Source organism: Artemia sp. Qi Xiang Cuo, chromosome 6 (genome assembly GCF_049724085.1).
Source record: "Artemia sp. Qi Xiang Cuo chromosome 6, ASM4972408v1, whole genome shotgun sequence".
NCBI lineage: Eukaryota > Metazoa > Arthropoda > Branchiopoda > Anostraca > Artemiidae > Artemia > Artemia sp. Qi Xiang Cuo.
The window spans coordinates 35,916,458-35,940,638 of record NC_142799.1 but is presented as its reverse complement, the minus strand read 5'-3'; the positions used below and the strand labels follow the sequence as shown (position 1 = coordinate 35,940,638).

Below are 24,181 nucleotides of genomic sequence, written 5' to 3'. Positions count from 1 at the left end.
TTATATGCCCCAAGGGCATGACTTACAACCTTTGTCCTAAGGGCTATGAGGAGGGGATTCTCATCCTCAAAGACATATTTTCCTTACCTTTCAACTACGTTGAACAAAATGGCCATATCAAAATGTTGATTGGGAATGTTTGGGGAAATGATGGGCATGGGGGGAATTCTCCCTCCGAATACTTTCGACTATTAAAAAGGGCAATATTCCTTTCCATATCCAATCGAGAGAGCCGTTTTGACATTTTTACAACAACACCGTCTATAAAAACATTATATACCCCAGGACATAACTTACAACCTTAGCTCTGAGGGATGTGGGGGGGGGGGTTGCCATCCTCAACGACATAATTTCTAGAACTTCTAACTGCGTTCAACAAAATGGCTATATCAAAATGTTGATCGGAAGGGTTGGGCAAAAGGGTAGGTGTAAGAGGGGGATTAGTAAAACACCAATCATTTTCGGAAATTTAAAATGGCACTAGCCGTCTCAATTTCCATTTGAATGAATCCCTTTTAAAGTTTCTACGATAACGCTATCTATAAAACCTTATATGCCCCCAGGGCATAACTTACAACATTTGCCCTGGGGGCTCTGAGGGGTTTGTCATCCTCAAATACATAATTTAAAGAACTTTCAACTACGTTGAACAAAATGGCTATTTCAAAACTTTTATTGAATGTGTTTGGGGAAATGGTGGGCGTGAGACGGGATTAGTTGCTCTCCATTCACTTTCGGCTATTAAAAAGGGCACTAGCCCTTTTTAAGAGCGGAATTGATGGGGATGGATATAGGAAGAAGGGGTTGGATGATAAGGACTCCAGGGAGTTATTACCACATTGATATCAGCAGCCTTGTTAAGTATATGTGAAACAGTATGTGGCACAGTGAGGACTTCATCGAAAATAGTTAACGATATTTTGTTTCTCTTGCCGTGTCTTCTTTTGTAATGGTGACTCTAATTTTAGCTTCGTCCCTGTTGCATTTTCTCTCCTTGTTTATCATTTTGTGAAACATGGCGTTTGTGATGAAACACAAACATACACACGTAGGCTACATACTTGGATATCTTATGAGCTATTAAATTTCAAAAAGATCTATAATCGTTTTTCAAAGTAAAGATCAAAATATAACATAAGAAATTAAAAATGGAAATGTAGAATAACATGGCTCCCACTTTACAAGGTGCAAGGACCAGTGAGATAGCAATCAACAATGCTTCGGCTATCGGTAGTTACTAATTCATTGTCACAAACTAATGTAAACTAATGTCAAAATTTACTGACTATGAGGATATTGAAAAAATTCCCAAACACCTTTTAGTAAAGGTAAATGACTAAGCAAATCCCAGTAAACCAGACAGCACAGGCTGTAGGTCCTAAGTCTAGAGCGAAATAGCGTTTTTCATGCTAAAAGACACCGTGCCGGTTAAGTCAACGGATGTATTTACAACTGCTTTCGAATGACGCCTGAATTTTACATCAGAGTTTTATCTTCAAGGTTAACACTCATCTTAGTATTTTTATACTGACTTTTGAGTTTAAGCTACTTATTAGCTTAATTAATATGTAACTTGATGGTTAGTCGAACCAAACTGTCTTCAGTGAGTGTCATTGTTTTAGAACTTTAAAGTAATTTGCAAAAATAAATATGACACATTTCATGTGAAAAAGCCAGTCCATCACTAGGGCGTTCATGTTATAAAAACGTTGTAACAAAATAATACCTCAATTTTGCCCTTAAAAACCTTACTAGCCAAGAAACCTGCTAAAACCTTTGCTAGATTGCCTTTGATTCAAATTAATTTAAAAAAGACTAAGTTATTCCGAGGGAAATATAGAGCGAAGTTGAAACTTAAAACGAACGAAAATTATTACTTCACAGCCTATCTAATATATATCAATATAACTAGTACAAATAAACAAGCTAATTATGTTTCCCTGTGTTTCTAGGATTATAAAAAAAACTAGCGCTTTCCTGAAAACACAAAATAACATAGGAGCTTTGGTAGAGTAACAGCAAACCGATTTAGGACCCTTGTTATAGCATAAAAATAAGGCATTTTAGGATTGTTGCTTCATTTCTTTTTTTTTTTGTCGTTTAATTTGGTATCACTTCTGCACAATGGCTGAGTCCAATGACTGGCTCTCGTTATTGTTCTGAAAAGGATATGTCATTATTAGTTTGTAGACAAGTTCGAAGTAAAATCATCTTGATAGTATTAGGAGTCAATCTTTTGAAGGAGTCAATAGAGGGATTTGCAGGAATAACATCCCCAGAAAGATCGTTCCAGTTAGAAGTGCAACACCGGATGAAGCTCTTCCTCAAGTACTCGGTTCTTGGCGTGTACTCCCTTAGATAATTGGACCGAGCTGTGTGCCGCCGCGTCTGCCTTGTCGGTTGGAAAAAAGGGGGGACAATGTGAGAGAGTTCATTTGAGGGAGGTGAATTCATGTACTTGTAGTAAACAGCCATCGACGCTACATCAAACCTTCATTTAGAATTTGTATCTTAACCTGGAATTCTCTGTTGTATACAGATAAATAATCGGATTTCCAGAGTTAATAATATGCCCTATTTGATCTTTATTTTGAGTAGTGGAAAGCGTATTTCTTACAATTTAAGATTGTATATTACTCACTATTGGCGCTACAGCTGGTTAGACCAAGATTTTACTTGATAGATCAATTCATTATTTTTATGTGCTGTTCAGTGACTTTGCAGCTATTCATAATATTTGTTTGTATGCTTATATGTGTAAGATAATTTTAATTGTATACTGAAAGTTATTGATGTCACAGCTGGTGCAAGACTATGAAAAGCTTTATAGATTAGTTTATTGTTATCAGGTTACGTCACTTTTGACTCCTAAATCAATGTTCTTGTTTTTTGTGCTTGACTTCTGTGTTTTGAGTAAAGTGTTAGTTTTTATAATCCCAGAAACATAATTAATTGGTTTATTTTACTAGTTTTATTGATATATATTAGATAGACTTTGAAGTAATAACTTTTGTTCGTTTTAAGTTTCAACGTCGTTCTTTATTTCCCTCGCTTAAAAAAGAAGAAATAGATCTTTAATTCTTTGCTTTTAAAAATTTAATTTAATCATACTTAAGAAAGTAGCTCAGGGCGACTAGCTTCGAATCAAAGGTTAACTGAGTGGACAGGTTTGTATATCAATACACTTGCGGGAAATTTTGCTAGCTCAACAGAAATGTGCCTTTAGGCTTAGCGATCTATTTGACCTGTCCCTAAATAAAAAGCCACTCTTTACTCAGAAATGAAAGTAAATTTAAAAAAAAGATCATTTCTTGTGTTGGTACGATATATGGTATTATAAACTTTGTTCGTTTTCATTTCAAAAATTTTGGGAAGAATTACCTGAATTCTCCTACAGAACTGTTTTCATTTGTCTTTCTTCCTCTTTGGATGCAAAATCTTACGCATAGAGATAATATTACGGTGGAGCTGTCAAGTAAATAATTTGAATAAGTAAGCATAACAATAAATACGGTAATCCTTCTCGTGGGAACCACATGCCTACACTTCTCCAACCACTAAGTGGTAAAGGTTTGGGGTCAGGGGCGTTATTTTCTACGGGGTAGAGGGGCAACTTCCCCTCTCAGACCTCAGTTTTGCTCCAAACCCCCGTTTACTCCCCCCTCCCAGCTGAAATTTAGTTTCTCCAAAAATGTTGTAAAACTAAGATATGCTTGCATAATTCAAGCATCCAGTGAAGCAGGTCAGTTTTCTTTAGTACATTATTATCTTTTTTATTACTATACGGCTAGTTTTTCAGTTTTCTCTGTTATTTTCACTTGATTTAGGAAAACTGGCTCCAACTTTGACCCCCTCCCCCCCACAGGATTTTAACAAAATTACGCCATCCGTTGGGGTATGGATTTAGTGATCTACTCAGAATATCATTGCAAACCATGAACTGGATGACCTCTATTCCCTTTTGAGTCAAAAGACTTCATCAAATTCGTTCCTGGGATAAGCTTTAAAAAATGATTACATCATGTTAGCAAAAACAGTGAAATTATCTGAAAATGATCGGATAGAAGAGGGCAAAACCATAATTGAAAAAAACAAATAAACAAAAATAAACACCCAAGCAGGAATCGAACGCAAGAAACTCTAAATCGAAGTCGAACGCTGTACGCTGTCTGGCAAATCCCAGATTTGCCTCTCAATCACTCGGACTATCTGTCTTGGCTTTTTCTATCATTTGCCATGTCTTGATGCCTACTGTAAAATACTTGATTTTCAATTCAACAGAACCACGCCTTTAATAATCTAATTTGAAATATTAGCGTGCGAACCTTAATTATTTAGCTTAATAAGGGGGCTTGGAGGGGAAAAATACGAGAGGTGTTCTTGCAAACCACCAGTCAAGGGTTTTAGACCATAATTATTACAATAATGATATCGTTTTATAATTCCAAGCTTTTCTACTTAAGAAGTGACATTAAAAGTGTTGTTTCAGAGCTATATCACACTTACGGATGGTATAATTGATTAACATCAGGTAGATATGAGTAATAGCTTTCAAATGAGCCACTAAACGTCACTTTAAAAAGTTCTGATAGCCCACTAGCCCCAGCTTTTTCACTTAAGACATGGTACCAACAGTACCGTTTTTAGTGTCATTTGGAACTTACTGATGGTTGGATTTATAGGAAGGACGTAGGTATGAGTAATCTCGTTTATATGAGCTATTAAAAATCTATCTAGATACCTGCGATACCAATACGCCCAATAACAATACGCCAATGCCGGTACGCGTGATATCAATACGTCCAATACCGATACAGTGTTCAGCCCTTTTCCCAGGGACTATGGAGGGTCATATCATCACCAAAACCGCAGATATTTGACCTTTGAACTATGTTGAAAAAAATGGCTGTCTCAAAATTGTGATTGGATGACTTTGGGGGAGGGGCCTTTAGGGAGGGGGCTAGTTGCCCTCCAATCTTTTTGTTCACTGAAAAAGGGCACTAGAAAATTTAATTTCCGTTCAAACCAGCTATTAAACATCTCTCTATGATGTTCTGGTCACCCCTAGCCATGCTAGAAAAAAAAAATGGGAGACAGATCAGTGCTACCCATGCAAAAAAGTCATTTTCCTTCTTGTTCAAGGAGGGGGGCTGTAATCCCACAACGAGGTATTCGACCGTGCTGATTCTAATGGTAGACTTAATTTTCGATCCAGCACCATTTTTGACGGGTTAATTTTTTTTTTTAATCACCATAAATTTCTTTTTGCAATAAACTTTTACTTTTAAGACAAACCGAAATAAAAGTCACCATTTCTGAATCAGTGTCAGATGGTAATTGTTTTTTTCACTAAATAGTTTTTTCCCAAACCCGTTTTTTAACTTTTGGTTACTATGGGCTGTGGTTCTCTCTTTACTAGGTTACAGCTATTGCTGCAACCATGATAAGCTAGGCATAAACTGTTGAATTTCTTTTGTTGAAATGCAAGAGTCAGAATATTTCAGTAGTGTTTTGTCGTGGTTTACCTTGTCACAGTTACATTTCCTAGATTTTTCAAAGATCATTTTGAATTTCTTTCGTTGAAATGCAAGAGTTGGAATATTTAAGTAGTGTTTTGTCATGGTTTACCATGTCACAGTTACAATCTCTTGATGTTTCAAAGTTCATTTTGAATTTCTTTCGTTGAAATGCAAGAGTTGGAATATTTCAGTAGTGTTTTGTCGTGGTTTACCCTGTCACAGTTACATTCTCATGATTTTTCAAAGTTCATTTTGAATTTCTTTCGTTGAAATGCAAGAGTTGAAATATTTCAGTAGTGTTTTGTTGTGGTTTACCATGTCACAGTTACATTCTCTTGATTTTTCAAAGTTCATTTTGAATTTCTTTCGTTGAAATGCAAGAGTTGGAATATTTCAGTAGTGTTTTGTTGTGGTTTACCTTGTCACAGTTAAATTCTCTTGATTTTTCAAAGTTCATTTTGAATTTCTTTCGTTGAAATGCAAGAGTTGGAATATTTCAGTAGTGTTTTGTTATGGTTTACCTTGTCACAGTTACATTCTCTTGATTTTGCAAAGTTTATTTTGGATTTTTTTGTTGAAATGCAAGAGTTGGTATATTTCAGTAGTTTTTTGTCGTGGTTTACCTTGTCACAGTTAAAGTCTCTTGATTTTTAAAAGTTAATTTTGAATTTCTTTAGTTGATATGCAAGAGTTGGAATATTTCAGTAGTGTTTTGTTATGGTTTAACTTGACACAGTTACATTCTCTTGATGTTGCAAAGTTTATTTTGGATTTTTTTGTTGAAATTCAAGAGTTGGAATATTTAAGTTGTGTTTTGATGTGCTTTACCTAGTCACAGTTACATTCTCTTGATATTTAAAAGTTCATTTTGAATTTATTTCGTTGAAATTCAAGAGTTGGAATATTTAAGTAGTGTCTTGTCCTGGTTTACCTTGTCACAGTTACAGTCTCTTGATTTTTCAAAGATCATTATGGATTTCTTTAATTGAAATGAAAGAGTTGGAATATTTCAGTAGTGTTTTGTTGTGGTTTACCTTGTCACAGTTACATTATCATGATTTTTCAAAGTTCATTATGGATTACTTTCATTGAAATGCAAGAGTTAGAATATTTCAGTAGTGTTTTGTCGTGGTTTACCTTGTCTCACTTACATTCTCTTGATTTTTCAAAGTTAATTTTGGATTTCTTTCGTTGAAATGCAAGAGTTGGAATATTTCAGTAGTGTTTTGTTATGGTTTACCTTGTCACAGTTATATACTCTTGTTTTTTCAAAGTTCATTTTTGAATTTCTTTCGTTGAAATACAAGAGTTGGAATATTTTAGTAGTGTTTTGACATGGTTTACCCTGTCACAGTTACATTCTCTTGATATTCTTTCGTTGAAATGCAAGAGTTGGAATATTTCAGTAGTGTTTTGTCGTGGTTTACCTTGTCACACTTACATTCTCTTGATTTTTCAATGTTCATTTTGGATTTCTTTTGTTGAAATGCAAGAGTTGGAATATTTCAGTAGTGTTTTGTTGTGGTTTACCTTGTCACAGTTACATTTTCTCGATATTTCAAAGTTCATTTTGAATTTATCTCATTGAAAAGCAAGATTTGGAATATTTCAGTAGTGTTTTGCCGTGGTTTACCTTGTCACAATTACATTCTTTTGATTTTTCAAAGTTCATTTTGGATTTCTTTCATTGAAATGCAAGTGTTGGAATATTTCAGTAGTGTTTTGTGGTGGTTTACCTTGTCACTGTTACATTCTCTTGATTTTTCAAAGTTCACTTTGGTTTTCTTTCGTTGAAATGCAAGAGTTGGAATATTTCAGTAGTGTTTTGTCGTGGTTTATCTTGTCACACTTACAATCTCTTGATTTTTCAAACTTCATTTTGGATTTCTTTCTTTGAAATGCAAGAGTTGGAATATTTCAGTGGTGTTTTGTAGTGGTTTACCTTGTCACAGTTACATTTTCTTGATTTTTCAAAGTTCATTTTTGGATTTCTTTCATTGAAATGCAAGAGTTGGAACATTTCAGTAGTGTTTTGTTATGGTTTACTTAGTCACAGTTACATTCTCTTGTTTTTTCAAAGTTAATTTTTGAATTTCTTGCGTTGAAATGCAAGAGTTGGAATATTTCACTAGTGTTTTGTCTTGGTTTACCTTGTCACAGTTAAATTCTATTGATTTTTCAAAGTTCATTTTGGATTTCTTTCGTTGAAATGCAAGAGTTGGAATATTTCAGTTGTGTTTTGTCATGGTTTACCTTGTCACACTTACATTCTTTTGATTTTTCAAAGTTCATTTTGTATTTCTTTCGTTGAAATGCAAGAGTTGGAATCTTTCAGTAGTGTTTTGTTGTGCTTTACCTTGTCACTGTTACATTCTCTTGATTTTTCAAAGTTCATTTTGAATTTCTGTTGTTGAAATGCAAGAGCTGCAATATTTCAATAGTGTTTTGTTGTGCTTTACCTAGTCACAGTTACATTTTCTTGATTTTTCAAAATTCATGTTGAATTTCTTTCGTAGAAATGCAAGAGTTGGAATATTTCAGTACTGTCTTGTTGTGCTTTACCTTGTCACAGTTACATTCTCTTGATTTTTCAAAGTTCATTTTGAATTTCTTTCATTGAAATGCAAGAGTTGGAATATTTCAGTAGTGTTTTGTCATGGTTTAGCTTGTCACTGTTACATTCTCTTATTTTCAAAGTTCATTTTGAATTTATTGCGTTGAAATGCAAGAGTTGGAATATTTCAGTAGTGTTTGTCGTGGTTTACCTTGTCAGACTTACATTCTCTTGATTTTTCAAAGATCATTTTGGATTTCGCTGGTTGAAATGCAAGAGTTTGAATATTTCAGTAGTATTTTGTTGTGGTTTACCTTGTCACAGTTACATTCTCTTGATTTTTCAAAGTTCATTTTGGAATTTATTTCGTTGAAATGCAAGAGTATTAATATTTCATTAGTGTTTTGTTATGGTTTACCTTGTCACAGTCACATTATCTTGATTTTCAAAGTTCATTTTGGATTTCTTTCGTTGAAATGCAAGAGTTGGAATATTTCAGTAGTGTTTTGTCGGGGTTTACCCTGTCACAGTTACATTCTCTTGATTTTTCAAAGTTCATTTTGGATTTCTTTCGTTGAAATGCAAGAGTTGGAATATTTCAGTAGTGTTCTGTCGTCGTTTACTTTGTCAGAGTTACATTATCTTAATTTTTCAAAGTTCAGTTTGGATTTTTTTCATTGAAATACAAGAGTTGGAATATTTCAGTAGTGTTTTGTTGTGCGTTACCTTGTCAAAGTTACATTCTCTTGATTTTTCAAAGTTTATTTTGTATTTCTTTCGTTGAATTGCAAGAGTTGGAATATTTCAGTTGTGTTTTGTCATGGTTTACCTTGTCACACTTACATTCTCTTGATTTTTCAAAGTTCATTTTGTATTTCTTTCGTTGAAATGCAAGAGTTGGAATATTACAGTAGTGTTTTGTCGTGGTTTACCTTTTCACAATTATATTCTCTTGATTTTTCAAAGTTCATTTTGGATTTCTTTCGTTGAAATGCAAGAGTTTGAATATTTCAGTAGGCTTTTGTGATGGTTTACATTGTCACAGTTACATTCTATTGATTTTTCGAAGTTAATTTTGGAATTTCTTGCGTTGAAATGCAAGAGTTGGAATATTTCACTAGTGTTTTGTCTTGGTTTACCTTGTCACACTTACATTCTCTTGATTTTTCAAAGTTCATTTTGGATTTCTTTCGTTGAAATGCAAGAGTTGGAATATTTCACTAGTGTTTTGTTATGGTTTACCTTGTCACAGTTACATTCTCTTGATTTTTCAAAGTTAATTTTTGAATTTCTTGCGTTGAAATGCAAGAGTTGGAATATTTCACTAGTGTTTTGTCTTGGTTTACCTTGTCACAGTTAAATTCTCTTGATTTTTCAAAGTTCATTTTGGATTTCTTTCCTTGAAATGCAAGAGTTGCAATATTTCATTAGTGTTTTGTCATGGTTTACCTTGTCACACTTACATTCTCCTGATTTTTCAAAGTTCATTTTGGATTTCTTTCGTTGAAATACAAGAGTTGGAATATTTCACTAGTGTTTTGTTATGTTTTACCTTGTCACTGTTACATTCTTTTGTTTTTTCAACCTTCATTTTTGAATTTCTGTCGTTGAAATGCAAGAGTTGGAATATTTCAGTTGTGTTTTGTCGTGGTTTACCTTGTCACATTTACATTTCCTAGATTTTTCAAAGATCATTTTGAATTTCTTTCGTTGAAATGCAAGAGTTGGAATATTTCAGTAGTGTTTTGTCGTGGTTTACCGTGTCACAGTTACACTCTCTTGATTTTTCAAAGTTCATTTTGAATTTCTTTCGTTGAAATGCAAGAGTTGGAATATTTCAGTAGTGTTTTGTCGTGGATTACCCTGTCATAGTTACATTCTCTTGATTTTTCCAAGTTCATTTTGAATTTCTTTCGTTGAAATGCAAGAGTTGGAATATTTCAGTAGTGTTTTGTTGTGGTTTACCATGTCACAGTTACAGTCTCTTGATTTTTCAAAGTTCATTTTGAATTTCTTTCGTTGAAATGCAAGAGTTGGAATATTTCAGTAGTGTTTTGTCGTGGTTTAACTTGTCACAGTTAAATTCTCTTGATTTTTCAAAGTTCATTTTGTATTTCTTTCGTTGAAATGAAAGGGTTGGAATATTTCAGTAGTGTTTTGTTATGGTTTACCTTGACACAGTTACATTCTCTTGATGTTGCAAAGTTTATTTTGGATTTTTTTGTTGAAATGCAAGAGTTGGAATATTTCAGTAGTTTTTTGTTGGTTTACCTTGTCACAGTTACATTCTCTTGATTTTTCAAAGTTAATTTTGAATTTATTTCGTTGAAATGCAAGAGTTGGAATATTTCAGTAGTGTTTTGTTATGGTTTACCTTGACACAGTTACATTCTCTTGATGTTGCAAAGTTTATTTTGGATTTTTTTGTTGAAATGCAAGAGTTGGAATATTTCAGTAGTGTTTTGATGTGCTTTACCTTGTCACAGTTACATTCTCTTGATTTTTCAAAGTTCATTTTGGATTTCTTTCTTTGAAATGCAAGAGTTGGAATATTTCAGTAGTGTTTTGTTGTGCTTTACCTTGTCACAGTTACATTCTCTTGATTTTTCAAAGTTCATTATGGATTTCTTTCGTTGAAATGCAAGAGTTGGAATATTTCAGTAGTGTTTTGTTGTGCTTTACCTTGTCACTGTTACATTCTCATGATTTTTCAAAGTTCATTATGGATTACTTTCATTGAAATGCAAGAGTTGGAATACTTCAGTAATGTTTTGTCGTGGTTTACCTTGTCACACTTACATTCTCTTGATTTTTCAAAGTTAATTTTGGATTTCTTTCGTTGAAATGCAAGAGTTGGAATATTTCAGTAGTGTTTTGTTATGGTTTACCTTGTCACAGTTATATTCTCTTGATTTTTCAAAGTTCATTTTTGAATTTCTTTCGTTGAAATACAAGAGTTGGAATATTTTAGTAGTGTTTTGACATGGTTTACCCTGTCACAGTTACATTCTCTTGATATTCTTTCGTTGAAATGCAAGAGTTGGAATATTTCAGTAGTGTTTTGTCGTGGTTTACCTTGTCACACTTACATTCTCTTGATTTTTCAATGTTCATTTTGGATTTCTTTTGTTGAAATGCAAGAGTTGGAATATTTCAGTAGTGTTTTGTTGTGGTTTACCTTGTCACAGTTACATTCTCTTGATTTTTCAAAGTTCATTTTTGAATTTCTTTCGTTGAAATGCAAGAGTTGGAATATTTCACTAGTGTTTTGCCGTGGTTTACATTGTCACAATTACATTCTCTTGATTTTTCAAAGTTCATTTTGGATTTCTTTCGTTGAAATGCAAGAGTTGGAATATTTCAGTAGTGTTTTGTTATGGTTTACATTGTCACTGTTGCATTCTCTTGATTTTTCAAAGTTCACTTTGGTTTTCTTTCGTTGAAATGCAAGAGTTGGAATATTTCAGTAGTGTTTTGTCGTGGTTTATCTTGTCACACTTACAATCTCTTGATTTTTCAAACTTCATTTTGGATTTCTTTCTTTGAAATGCAAGAGTTGGAATATTTCAGTAGTGTTTTGTCGTGCTTTACCTTGTCACAGTTACATTTTCTTGATTTTTCAAAGTTCATTTTGGAATTTCTTTCTTTGAAATGCAAGAGTTGGAATATTTCAGTAGTGTTTTGTTATGTTTTACATTGTCACAGTTACATTCTCTTGATTTTTCAAAGTTAATTTTTGAATTTCTTGCGTTGAAATGCAAGAGTTGGAATATTTCACTAGTGTTTTGTCTTGGTTTACCTTGTCACACTTAAATTCTATTGATTTTTCAAAGTTCATTTTGGATTTCTTTCGTTGAAATGCAAGAGTTGGAATATTTCAGTAGTGTTTTGTCATGGTTTACCTTGTCACACTTACTTTCTCTTTATTTTTCAAAGTTCATTTTGGATTTCTTTCGTTGAAATGCAAGAGTTGGAATATTTCACTAGTGTTTTGTTGTGTTTTACCTTGTCACTGTTACATTCTCTTGATTTTTCAAAGTTCATTTTGAATTTCTGTTGTTGAAATGCAAGAGCTGCAATATTTCAATAGTGTTTTGTTGTGCTTTACCTAGTCACAGTTACATTTTCTTGATTTTTCAAAATTCATGTTGAATTTCTTTCGTAGAAATTCAAGAGTTGGAATATTTCAGTAGTGTCTTGTTGTGCTTTACCTTGTCACAGTTACATTCTCTTGATTTTTCAAAGTTCATTTTGAATTTCTTTCATTGAAATGCAAGAGTTGGAATATTTCAGTAGTGTTTTGTGGTGGTTTATCTTGTCACTGTTACATTCTCTTTATTTTCAAAGTTCATTTTGAATTTCTTTCTTTGAAATGCAAGAGTTTGAATATTTCAGTAGTGTTTGTCGTGGTTTAACTTGTCAGACTTACATTCTCTTGATTTTTCAAAGATCATTTTGGATTTCGCTGGTTGAAATGCAAGAGTTTGAATATTTCAGTAGTATTTTGTTGTGGTTTACCTTGTCACAGTTACATTCTCTTGATTTTTCAAAGTTCATTTTGGAATTTATTTCGTTGAAATGCAAGAGTATTAATATTTCAGTAGTGTTTTGTTCTGGTTTACCTTGTCACAATTACATTCTCTTGATTTTTTAAAGTTCATTTTGGATTTCTTTCGTTGAAATTCAAGAGTTGGACTATTTCAGTTGTGTTTTATAGTGGTTTACCTTGTCAGAGTTACATTCTCTTGATTTGTCAAAGTTAATTTTGCATTTCTTTCATTGAAATGCAAGAGTTGGAATATTTAAGTAGTGTTCTGTCGTCGTTTACCTTGTCAGAGTTACATTATCTTAATTTTTCAAAGTTCAGTTTGGATTTTTTTCATTGAAATACAAGAGTTGGAATATTTCAGTAGTGTTTTGTTGTGCGTTACCTTGTCAAAGTTACATTCTCTTGATTTTTCAAAGTTTATTTTGGATTTCTTTCGTTGAATTGCAAGAGTTGGAATATTTCAGTAGTGTTTTGTCATGGTTTACCTTGTCACAGTTACATTCTCTTGATTTTTCAAAGTTCATTTTGAATTTCTTTTGTTGAAATGCAAGAGTTGGAATATTTCAGTAGTGTTTTGTCGTGGTTTACCTTGTCACAATTACATTCTCTCTTGATTTTTCAAAGTTCATTTTGGATTTCTTTCGTTGAAATGCAAGAGTTTGAACATTTCACTAGTGTTTTGTTATGGTTTACCTTGTCACAGTTACATTCTCTTGATTTTTCAAAGTTCATTTTGGAATTTTTTGCGTTGAAATGCAAGAGTTGGAATATTTCACTAGTGTTTTGTCTTGGTTTACCTTGTCACAGTTACATTCTATCGATTTTTCAAAGTTCATTTTGGATTTCTTTCGTTGAAATGCAAGAGTTGGAATATTTCACTAGTTTTTTGTTATGGTTTACCTTGTCACAGTTACATTCTCTTGATTTTTCAAAGTTAATTTTTGAATTTCTTGCGTTGAAATGTAAGAGTTGGAATATTTCAATAGTGTTTTGTCTTGGTTTACCTTGTCACAGTTAAATTCTATTGATTTTTCAAAGTTAATTTTGAATTTCTTTCCTTGAAATGTAAAAGATTAATTTTTTCAGTAGTTTTTTCTTATTGTTTACCTTGTCGAACTTACATTCTATTGATTTTTCAAAATTCATTTTGGATTTCTTTCATTGAAATGCAAGTTGAAATATTTAACTTGTGATTTGTTATGGTTCACCTTGTCGCTGTTACATTCTCTTGATTTTTCAAAGTTCATTTTGAATTTCTGTTGTTGAAATGCAAGAGCTGGAATATTTCAATAGTGTTTTGTTGTGCTTTACCTAGTCACAGTTACATTCTCTTGATTTTTCAAAATTCATGTTGGATTTCTTTCGTAGAAATGCAAGAGTTGGAATATTTCAGTAGTGTTTTGTTGTGGTTTACCTTGTCACAGTTAAATTCTCTTGATTTTTCAAAGTTCATTTTGGATTTCTTTCATTGAAATGCAAGAGTTGGAATATTTCAGTAGTGTTTTGTCGTGGTTTAGCTTGTCACTGTTACATTCTCTTTATTTTCAAAGTTCATTTTGAATTTATTTCGTTGAAATGCAAGAGTTGGAATATTTCAATAGTGTTTTGTCGTGGTTTACCTTGTCACACTTACATTCTCTTGATTCTTCAAAGATCATTTTGGATTTCTTTCTTTGAAATACAAGAGTTTGAATATTTCAGTAGTGTTTTGTTGTGGTTTACCTTGTCACAGTTACATTCTCTTGATTTTTCAAAGTTCATTTTGGAATTTATTTCGGTGAAACGCAAGAGTACTAATATTTCAGTAGTGTTTTGTTATGGTTTACCTTGTCACAGTCACATTCTCTTGATTTTTCAAAGTTCATTTTGAATTTCTGTTGTTGAAATACAAGAGCTGGAATATTTCAATAGTGTTTTGTTGTGCTTTACCTAGTCACAGTTACATTCTCTTGATTTTTCAAAATTCATGTTGAATTTTTTTCGTAGAGCAAAAAAAAAAACGATCAATATCAAAGTCGCCCATTTCAACTGTTTTAAAGGTGACAAAGCAATATAGGCAAAGGGCATTATGAAAAAATTAAGCTTCTAAGTTCAAACTTATATTCAAAGTTTTTACCCAGATAACTGACGAATTTTGTGATACGGTATTTGAGGTTTTGTATGCAGTAATGCTCGATGAAAAAAAAAACTACTAATTTTGATAATTATTTATGTTAAGAATACATAGCTAATAGATACTTCAAATATTATGCAAGGTTCTGAAACGCCGCAGCCATTTCCTTTCTTCCAGATTTCTACTTCTCTTGATGAACAACAAAGAAGACCAGTTTCCAGCCAGCGACTTGTGAAGTTTTGAACTCATGAATAGGCTCGAATCTGTTGTAAATTTAAACTGTGATTTGAGAAAGACTGATCAAAACATTAATGTTTGCGGTCAACATTGATCGCACCGGCGACGTCTTACCGGCGGCGCGGCGCGCTGTTTTTGGTCCCGCCGCTGCCGGTCTTCCCTCATCGGCGCGGTGCTAGTTATATTGAATATGAAAATCAAGCTTAAAACGAAAAAAAAAAATTTTCTATTGAAGTGTAAATGAAACTTGAAACGAACAGAAATTAAATAAACAATCAATGCAAACAAGCATACAATAGATATTAATATAAAAATAAATATTAAAACGAGTGAAACTTAAATTGAATATGTAAATCAAGTTTGAAACGAACAAAAATCACTACAAACAAGAGTTTGGGTATCGCCTCCTTCTCTCACTGTAAAAGTCTAAAACCTACTGCGTCATTGGCGCTTTACTGAAAACTATATGCGTCTTGAACAGTCTTGGAAAGTATAAACAACATCAAACTGAATATTTGATATATTAGTTGTTGAAAGATCCATCAGTTCAAGAATGGATTTCACTCTAATTTTATTTTTATTTTTAATGCTGTAAGAACTGGAAAAGGAAACATTTGTAATATAAATCGTTTTCAGTGAAGCGCCAATGACGCAGTAGGCTTTTTTATTTACAGTTAACGAAGGGGGCAGTATCCAAACTCTTGTTTGTAATGAATTTATTTTCGTCTTGAACAACTTTAGAAAGAACTAATAAATTAAACTGAATATTTGATGTATCAGTCTCGAACTAGATTTCAAATCATAAACATCTATGTGAAATAGCTGACCTGGATTGTTTGAAAAATTAATTAATTCAGTGATTGCGAAAGTGTCTAGTAGAGGATTAAAGTTACAAGTGATGTTTCGTTCTTTGGATAATAATTATAGCATTGGTGGACGTGATTATTGCAAGACATTGTTGGAAAGCGGGGGGATTTAATTGCCCCCCTTGCGAGTAAGTTTTCGTTTCCTGCACTAATGTTTAACATATTGTGTTTGTGTTTCAAAAGAGTACAAAAACTTCAGAATAGAGCTGTAAAATTATTATCTGAATTTGATGATTCTGATGAGGTTCCTGCTTATGAGCATTTTAAAAAGAATAAGTTAATGGATGTATCCCAAATTCGAGATTACCATGTCGCGATTTTCTCGTATAAATATTTGAATCAGCTGCTCACCCCTGCTTTTGAAAATATTTTTACTTTTAATAGAGACCGTCATGATCATAATACAAGAAAATCTGATGACTTAACTCATGAGTTTAGGAGCACCACTCGGGCATCTTTTGTGATTCGCCATTATGGTCCCCATGTTTGGAATATATTGCCCGAGTGTGTGAAAAATGCACCTAGTCTTCCGGCTTTCAAGTCACGGGCAAAGAAGTTTCTTTTATCTCGTGAGTGAATTTGGTGTTATGCCCACTCCAGGTTGTCATTCTATTTAAGGTATTTCCCCGATTTAGCTTGCTTTTTTTCTTTTTTCTTTTTTTTTTTCTATCTACTTCTTGTCTTTTCCTCTTTCTCTCTTTTTTCCTTTATTACTTCATCAGATAATTTTCTTGTGTGTTGAGTAGCAAGGTATGAATGTTATTTTAATTAGCTGAGAGTGATAACCTCGCTTGCCCTTTCAAGCTTATTGTCTTTCTTGGCAGGCGAAAGGCGAATAGTGTTTGTTTTCTTTTTTAATAAATGTATATCTCATATCTCATCTCTCATATTTTTGGAAGAGGTCGAATGCTGATTTTGGAAATGGCTGAATCAACCGGGATCGCAGCAATCCTTGAAAAATTGTCGCAAATGGATGCCAAATTAAATCAGATTCAAGATGTTGCCAATAGCGTTTCTGCGATTGAATCGGAATAAGCGGCCCTAAAAACTGAGACAAGCAAACGGGATGATGCAGTAAGATCAGAAATCAACCAGCTGCGGAACCTACTATTTGAAGAAAAGAAAAGGTCGGAGCAACTTATAAGAGAAATTAAACAGCAAAATCTGATCATTTATAATTTGAAGTCAGTAAACCCACTTCCAAGTAGTCTAGTAGGAGAAATTATGGCGGCAATAAACCGCTATTTACCCCAGCTTAGTTTGACCAGGCGTGATTTTAAGAATGTGTTTCACTTGGGAAAAAGTAATCCAGGTGTGGTGCGCCTTATTTTGGTGAAATTTAATAATCAGGAACTTCGCGACATAATCCTACCTAGTGGCCGGCCTTTAAAAAAGTTTGGTATTTCAGTAGCATCGGATTATACCTATTTGGAACGTAAATCTCGCCAAGATCTTAAACCAATGCTGAATGAGGCTTTGTTGCGTGAACAAGACGCCAAATTAAGAGGAACACGCCTTTTGATTGAAGGCCAAACATTTTATTATAACCGAGTCACAGACAGGGTGGAAATGTTGGCTGCTAAACCTAGTACTGTGCCCAGATCGCAGACTCAGCAAGTTAGCCTCCAAGCCCCGGGAATTCAAAATAATCAAACTGTAAATTTCAGAGACAGCAATAATAAGAACGCGGCGTGGCCTGACCTAAAGCACAAAATTGTCACTCGTGGGACAGCAAAGAGGAGATTAGAAACCATCATTAGTCCTGAAGATGCCCATAAAACCGGAAATCGATGAGTCCGTAAAAACAGCACGACTGAGAGCTGCAGTGAAGCTGCACCAGCCGACAAGTCGAATGGTTTGAATTCACCCCCAAAAGAAGGGGCTGGTGACTCCTCGGTGAATATGAGTGACGAGAACGAGGATTAGGACCGGTGGGACCATATACCTTTGTCTGTTTATCGCGAACTTAGGATTGGGTGCTGGAACATTCAAGGTTTCAAAGAGAAAAAACATCATTAGCATTATTGAGGGGCCTAGATATATTTTGTGTGGTTGAGTCTTCGCATAATTGTGAAGAAGATCTGCAGTGCCCCCCTTTACATAATTATTCCTTTTATGCAGTGAATAGATAAGTTTCTAAGAATAATCGGTATTATAGTGGTGTGGTTATTTATTTTAGCCAAGCGTCATTTTCTTCTGCAGTGAGACTTGCGACCCAATCAGAGAACATAGTGTGGGGTAGATTTAACTGTGAGAGTACTTTTTTAATTGTAGGTTCTGTATATCTAGCACCATAAAATAGTTCTAACTCGTCTGAAGACACGTGGACTATACTACATGAAGAAACGCGATTGATACAACAGAAGTTTCCGGGGGACCGTCTGGTTGTAGTAGGGGATTTTAATGCCTATACTTCGAATGTATTAGAGATAACTCCTGAATTTTTTTCAGATGATAATGCTGAGGTCCTTCCTGAGGTCTTTGGGATGCCACGGAGCAGTGACGATCAGTCTAGAAGAATGAATATTTGGGAGGGAAATTTATTGGCATACTGCGAGGAGAATGGTTTAGCGATTTGTAATGGAAGATTTGGTAAAGACAGAGGTAGAGGTGAGTACACATGCTTTTCCGGGCCAAACCCCAGTGTTATCGATTACGCGTTGGTGGGTGCGGAGTTCGCTGCCTGTGTTGTTGATTTTGAGATTCTCCACGTGCTGGGTTCGGATCATTTCCCTATAAAATTTTCTCTCCAACTTTCTAGGATGTTTAATGTTCCTTCTCTCCCTCATTCTAGCCGTATATCCCGTGCTCAAGCTCTAAGGCGGTTACGACAAGATTGGACTGATGAAGAAACAAAAACGCTGAAAGATAGGTTTTGCTCAGAAGAGATTTTGGATAAGTTAAAGGGTCTATGTGAACTCTCTTCGGACCCTGAAATAATTACTGGCTGCCTGTCACAACTCCTCCATGAAGAGGCTGCTCGGGTCCTGAAACGAAAGCCGCCGAAAAAAGGTCCTTTTGATAATGATTGCAAACTTTGTAAGTTGTGCCTATTTAGCTTATTAAACAAGGTAAAAAATGCCAATGGCCCAGAGCAACGACAAGAAGCCAAGGCTTTAGTAAGGAGGAAGAAAGCATTATATGAAATTAAAGAGCAAGAGAAGTGTTTCCAAGCTTATAGATCGGCCAGTATGAGAGAATTTTGGAAGTATGTACGTGGGCCACGTGACCAATCAAAAATGATCCCAGAAGTTAATTCTTGGCCGACTTATTTTGAAGACCTGGAGAATCATAGAAACTCAGCTGGCCAGGCATCCATCTACCCGCAAGTGTATACTGAGCCGATAGATGCAGTGTTCAGTGAATTCACCCTCCCAGGGCATTCTTACCAGCTAATTCAGGAAATATCAGAGAGGGAGCTAAAAAAATCCATCAAGAGCCACCGTGGAAGATCTTCGCCGGGTATTGATGGAATTCCGTCAACAATGTATAAGAAAGTAATCGGTCCCCTGTTGCCAGTTCTATTAGCTTTATATAATACGGTCCCGGTTTCATGTAGTTGGCCAGCAGCATGGAATATGTCGGTTATAATGCCGTTATTTAAAAAAGGTGACCAAATGAAGCATGGTAACCATCGCTCTATTAGTCTAGTACCAACAATTAGTAAATTTTTTGAAAAGGTTCTAGATGGTAGATTAGGGCTGTAGCTAAAAAAGGAAAATATAGTCAGTGAGACACAAGGAGGATGCCGAAAGGAATATTCAACTAGAGATCGTGTATTTATACTCCAGGCTCTTATTGGAAAATATTGCAGGGGAAATAGTAGGCTTTTTGTCGCGTTTTTGGACTTGGAAAAGGCATTTTTTAGTATTAATAGACCTATTTTATTCCGTTACCTTGTTAAGATAGGCCTACCCAGGCCTTTTATTATGTTATTAATTAACATGTACGAGATAACTTTATTTTTGTTTTTTATCGTTAAAAAGGTGTATCTAGACCGTTCAGAACCTTCAGAGGAATTCACCTAGGATACACGTTATCGCCGAAACATTTTAGTCTGTATTTCAATGATTTCGCAGAATTCCATGAATTGAGATGGACCCCAGTTCTATCACCAGTAAATAACCTATTTTCTTTTCTACTGTCTGTTGATGACACAGCTTTAGTAGCCAAATCAGCCAAGGAACTCAAAACTCTTCTGAAGGATGCACGCTGTCACCGAAACTTTTTACTCTGTATATCAATGATTTTGCAGAGTTCCTTGAAATGAGATGGGCCCCAGTTGTATCACTAGCGATTACCCTATTTTTTTTTTTATGCTCGTTGACGACACAGTTTTAGAGGCCAGATCAGCCGAGGAAATCCAAGCTCTTCAAAAGTTAACTGAATCTTACCTAGAATCGAAGAAGTTGAAGCTGAACGCATCTAAGACAGAGATTGTCTTCATCCAAAGTAGGAAGCCAATGAACCTCATAATTACTCCCTTACTTATAAAGGCGAGGCAATAAAAGTGACTCCAAAGTATAAATATCTGGGATTGCTGGTCGCAGCAAATGAGAATCGGACCGAGCACATTAAATTGATGATTTCATGTGGTAAAGCAGCTGCTTGTGCTGTACTTCGACAAAAAAATATCATGGGAATAAAAAATATGAAGATGCACAAGTACCTTTTTATGACTAAAGTCCTACCTGTTGCCCATTATGGATGCGAGTTGTTGGGGACTACTACGGTAAAACAACTGGAATCTCTGCAGTTTATGTATTTTAAAAGAGTTATAGGCCTCGAAAATAATTTTAGTTGTTTGGTCCTAAAGGGTGACTTGGGTTTGCAGGATCCACGTCATATGAGGACTATACAAATGATTAAGTTTTGGTTACAGGTTACGCGCTTACCTGATAACCGCCTGGCGAAAGCGGCCTACACAGAGATGTTGAGTTTTACCAAAAAGACAGCATGGCCAAAAAAAGTTAAAGCACTGTTGGATGATGCTGGCTTATCATGGGCATGGAATGAGGGGCAGGGTCCTCTAGGTAAACCTGAGGATTTCGTCGGTAACTTTGCATCGCGCCTTCGGGACCAAGAGAGTCAGGTTTGGCTAACAGGTCTGGAAAAGTCGAGTAGCCTGAATTTTTATAGACAGATTAAAGATGTGTACGGGGAGGAGTTTTATTTGAAGCTGAACCTGCCGTGGAGAATCCTTAAGTATTGGTTGCAGGCATGGGCAAATTGCATACCACTGCGTAAAGGCTACTTGGAGTCTTATGATCAGGATGGCTCGGGAAGTAGGCGTACCTGCCCTCTCTGTGGGGAGTTTGGGGATGGGATGCACCATTTTCAGAGTATATGTCAAAGTTTGGCAAATTTTAAGGATAATTTTTTTTCATGGGGATGTACCGCTGCTCCCGGGTGTTTTGGGGACTACTTCGAGGGACCTAATTATTGCGTTAGGTTGTTTTATAGAGAATAGTCTGATGGCGCGGAAAGAAGCTGTAGTTTAAATTTGTTGAGTGCTATTGTTCTTTACTTATTGTTTTTTATTTATTTTTGTGTATATGGCCACTGGTTTTTAAATACACGCATGCAGGGACGTACGCAGGGGGGGGGGGCTCCGGGCCCCCTCCCGAAATCTCACGATTTTTTTCATTTTCCCATAATTTTCTGATTTTTCTCACAGAATAATGGGTTTGAATGATTTGGCCCCCCCCGAAACAAATTCCTGCGTACGTGCCTGCACGCATGTTTGTATCTATGTATGTATAAAGATGTTAATTGCTGAAAGCTCATCAGTTCAAAATTTTACTATAATTTTAATGTTTATTTTCAATATTAAGTACAAAAGAAAACATTTGCAATAAAATTGGTTCTTATAACACTATAATCTTTTCGGTTCTTATAACACTCGCAGTTTCGAAATATGCCATACTGTCTATATACAAAAGCTATGTATAAAAGGAGGTGGAATATGCTTAATCGAATATAAAACAAAGTTTAGGACGGCAAAGAAGAATGATTGTAAAATTCGTTTCAGTAACATTCAAATGTAGTTCATCAAAAACGTGCCAAGAAATTCAGAAAAATACGAAGTGGGATGACGCATCTAACGAACTCAATAGATAGCGATCAGATTCCTAATCTTTTATTAAGAATAGCTGAAAGATCGCTCAAAATGTTAGTTTGACAGAGATAGGCACTTTCAAGAAACACTTATCCACGGGAGTTGATTTCTCATTTGCTTAAAAACCAATTACGAAGAAAAATAAATCTCCAATCATTTAAAAATAGTACTTCTAGACTTGATATAATTTTACTAGAAGTGATAAAGAATATTTTCCTTATTGCTTTTAATTTCAATTCCTGAGCTCTGAACTAGGTAACTGTTGACCTTTTTTACAATGGTTGACAGATGTTCTCTTCATGATTTTTTTCTTTTTCTTAAAAATATGGAACATTTTTTTTTTACGAGACTACTTGAGATATTTTTTAAAATTAGGCTCAATGAGCAAGCACTTCTCATCCTTACTACTAATTAAATAAAAAAAAACAAGTTTTTAAACTGAAAGTAAGGAGCGACATTAAAACTTAAAACGAACAGAAATTATTCCGTATATGAAAGGGGCTGTCCCCTCCACACCGCCTCGCTATTTACGCGAAATATTTTTATTTTTTAAAAAAAAAAGAGTTTTTAGAAAGACAACCTTTATCGTAAAGAGCAAGGTGTTGAGGAGGGGACAGCCCCATTCATGTAAGGAATATTTTATTTTCGTTTTAATGTCGCTCCTTACTTTCAGTTTAAACAACTTGTTTTTTTTCATTTAATTTCTGATCGTTTTTTAGTTAATGCAGCTTTTATTTTGGCTCACCGTCATTGAATAAGTAAACAAAATTTGCATACAAATTTTACTTTTCTTTTGCTAAATGGCTGTTTTGTTAATATGGAAGGTCAAATTATTATTGTCCGTGTATAGAAAGAATGAAGACTGGTGGTCAAGATATCCAGAGATGAGGATGGTATGCGTTTGAAAATATACATAGATGGCGTCTCAAACTTTACAAATGCGCAGGTAATAGCTGCAAACATTTTTCACAAGATTGGTTCTGAATAAAACCTAAAAGCATCCTTTTATATTTCTTTTCTATGCAATGTATATTTTAAGCTAGTTTACCCTCATCTGTTTTCTTGTTCTTCAAATTGGTCAAGCACATTCAACTTTTGGATGTGTTCATGCATACCAGATTTTTAAGATAGATAAATGTGATTTTCAGATTGAATATAATTGTTAAATAACTGTGTATTTTTCTCTCACTTTATCTACATTTTTCTTTGGCTTGTTTCATTTTATGCTGGAACTGCCTGCTCACTTTAGCCGTAGATACGTCTGACAGCTTAATGGCTATCTATTAACTGTATATTTTGGTCCTGTCTTTTTAAAATTAAATTTAGTAAAAACAAAATAGCAAAGTCAATAAGTTGAGGAGAAGAAAATGTTACACATATGGAACTAATTTCAGACAACTAGACAGTTTTCATGCATATCTTCACGACACAACCGATTACAGGGTAGGATTACTTAAATATGTTCTATATGCTAAATATGTATAAAACTAGCAAGTGTCAATGGGACCCACAACTTAGATACGGTAATTTGATAGGCTTCATGACATTGTACGCAAGAGTCTGCCCTGCTTCATAAAAACGATTATACCAAATCGAGTGAACTGTTACTGTTTTGCTCTCCCATATCCTGTTTGGCTCTTACAATATTTAAGTTTTTTTAAAAGTATCTCAGCACATATTTTTTACCTCTTTCTAGCTGGTCGATATAATTGACAAATTAAGCTTTTGGTATCCAAACTATCTCAATCACGTCTGAAAGATCTAAAAAAAAAATTCCAACTAGACTGGCAAAAATTACAATTTCAATACCTAGAAACATTTGTCAATTTTTCCATTCTAATTAAATGTGTGTATTTTAATTTAACAGGTTTTGAGGTGACGCAGTCAAAATTCCCGTGTCGTAGTTCTTTTTTTCAAAAATAATAAAAATTAAAAGTTACAGAAGGTAAAGTGTAAAAACACAAGCCCTAAAACATAAGCAGTATAATCATTTTTCTCACGTGTGTTTTTGACGTAAGCCAAAAAATGCTTTATGGACTTCAAACTGCTCAATTATTTCCAGCAAAAAGACCAATAGCTACTTAATAAAAATATTTTTATTTATTTTTTTTTTTTTTTAAAGAGAGAGAAAATTTATTTTAAAACACAAAAGATAATACGAAAAATTTGCCAACAAGCCTTATGGCTTGTGCGGACATTCTCGAAACTACAAAACAAATCACATA

The 24,181-nt window shown here is 34.4% G+C and overlaps 1 protein-coding gene across 1 annotated transcript; it reads left to right on the top strand.

Moving 5' to 3' along the window:
- The first annotated feature begins 18,357 nt into the window (after positions 1 to 18,357).
- LOC148951174 (uncharacterized) lies at positions 18,358 to 19,545 on the top strand. The gene has a single exon (XM_089091012.1). The coding sequence runs from the start codon at positions 18,358 to 18,360 to the stop codon at positions 19,543 to 19,545; it is 1,188 nt and encodes a 395-aa protein (XP_088947138.1).
- Positions 19,546 to 24,181: the final 4,636 nt, after the last annotated feature.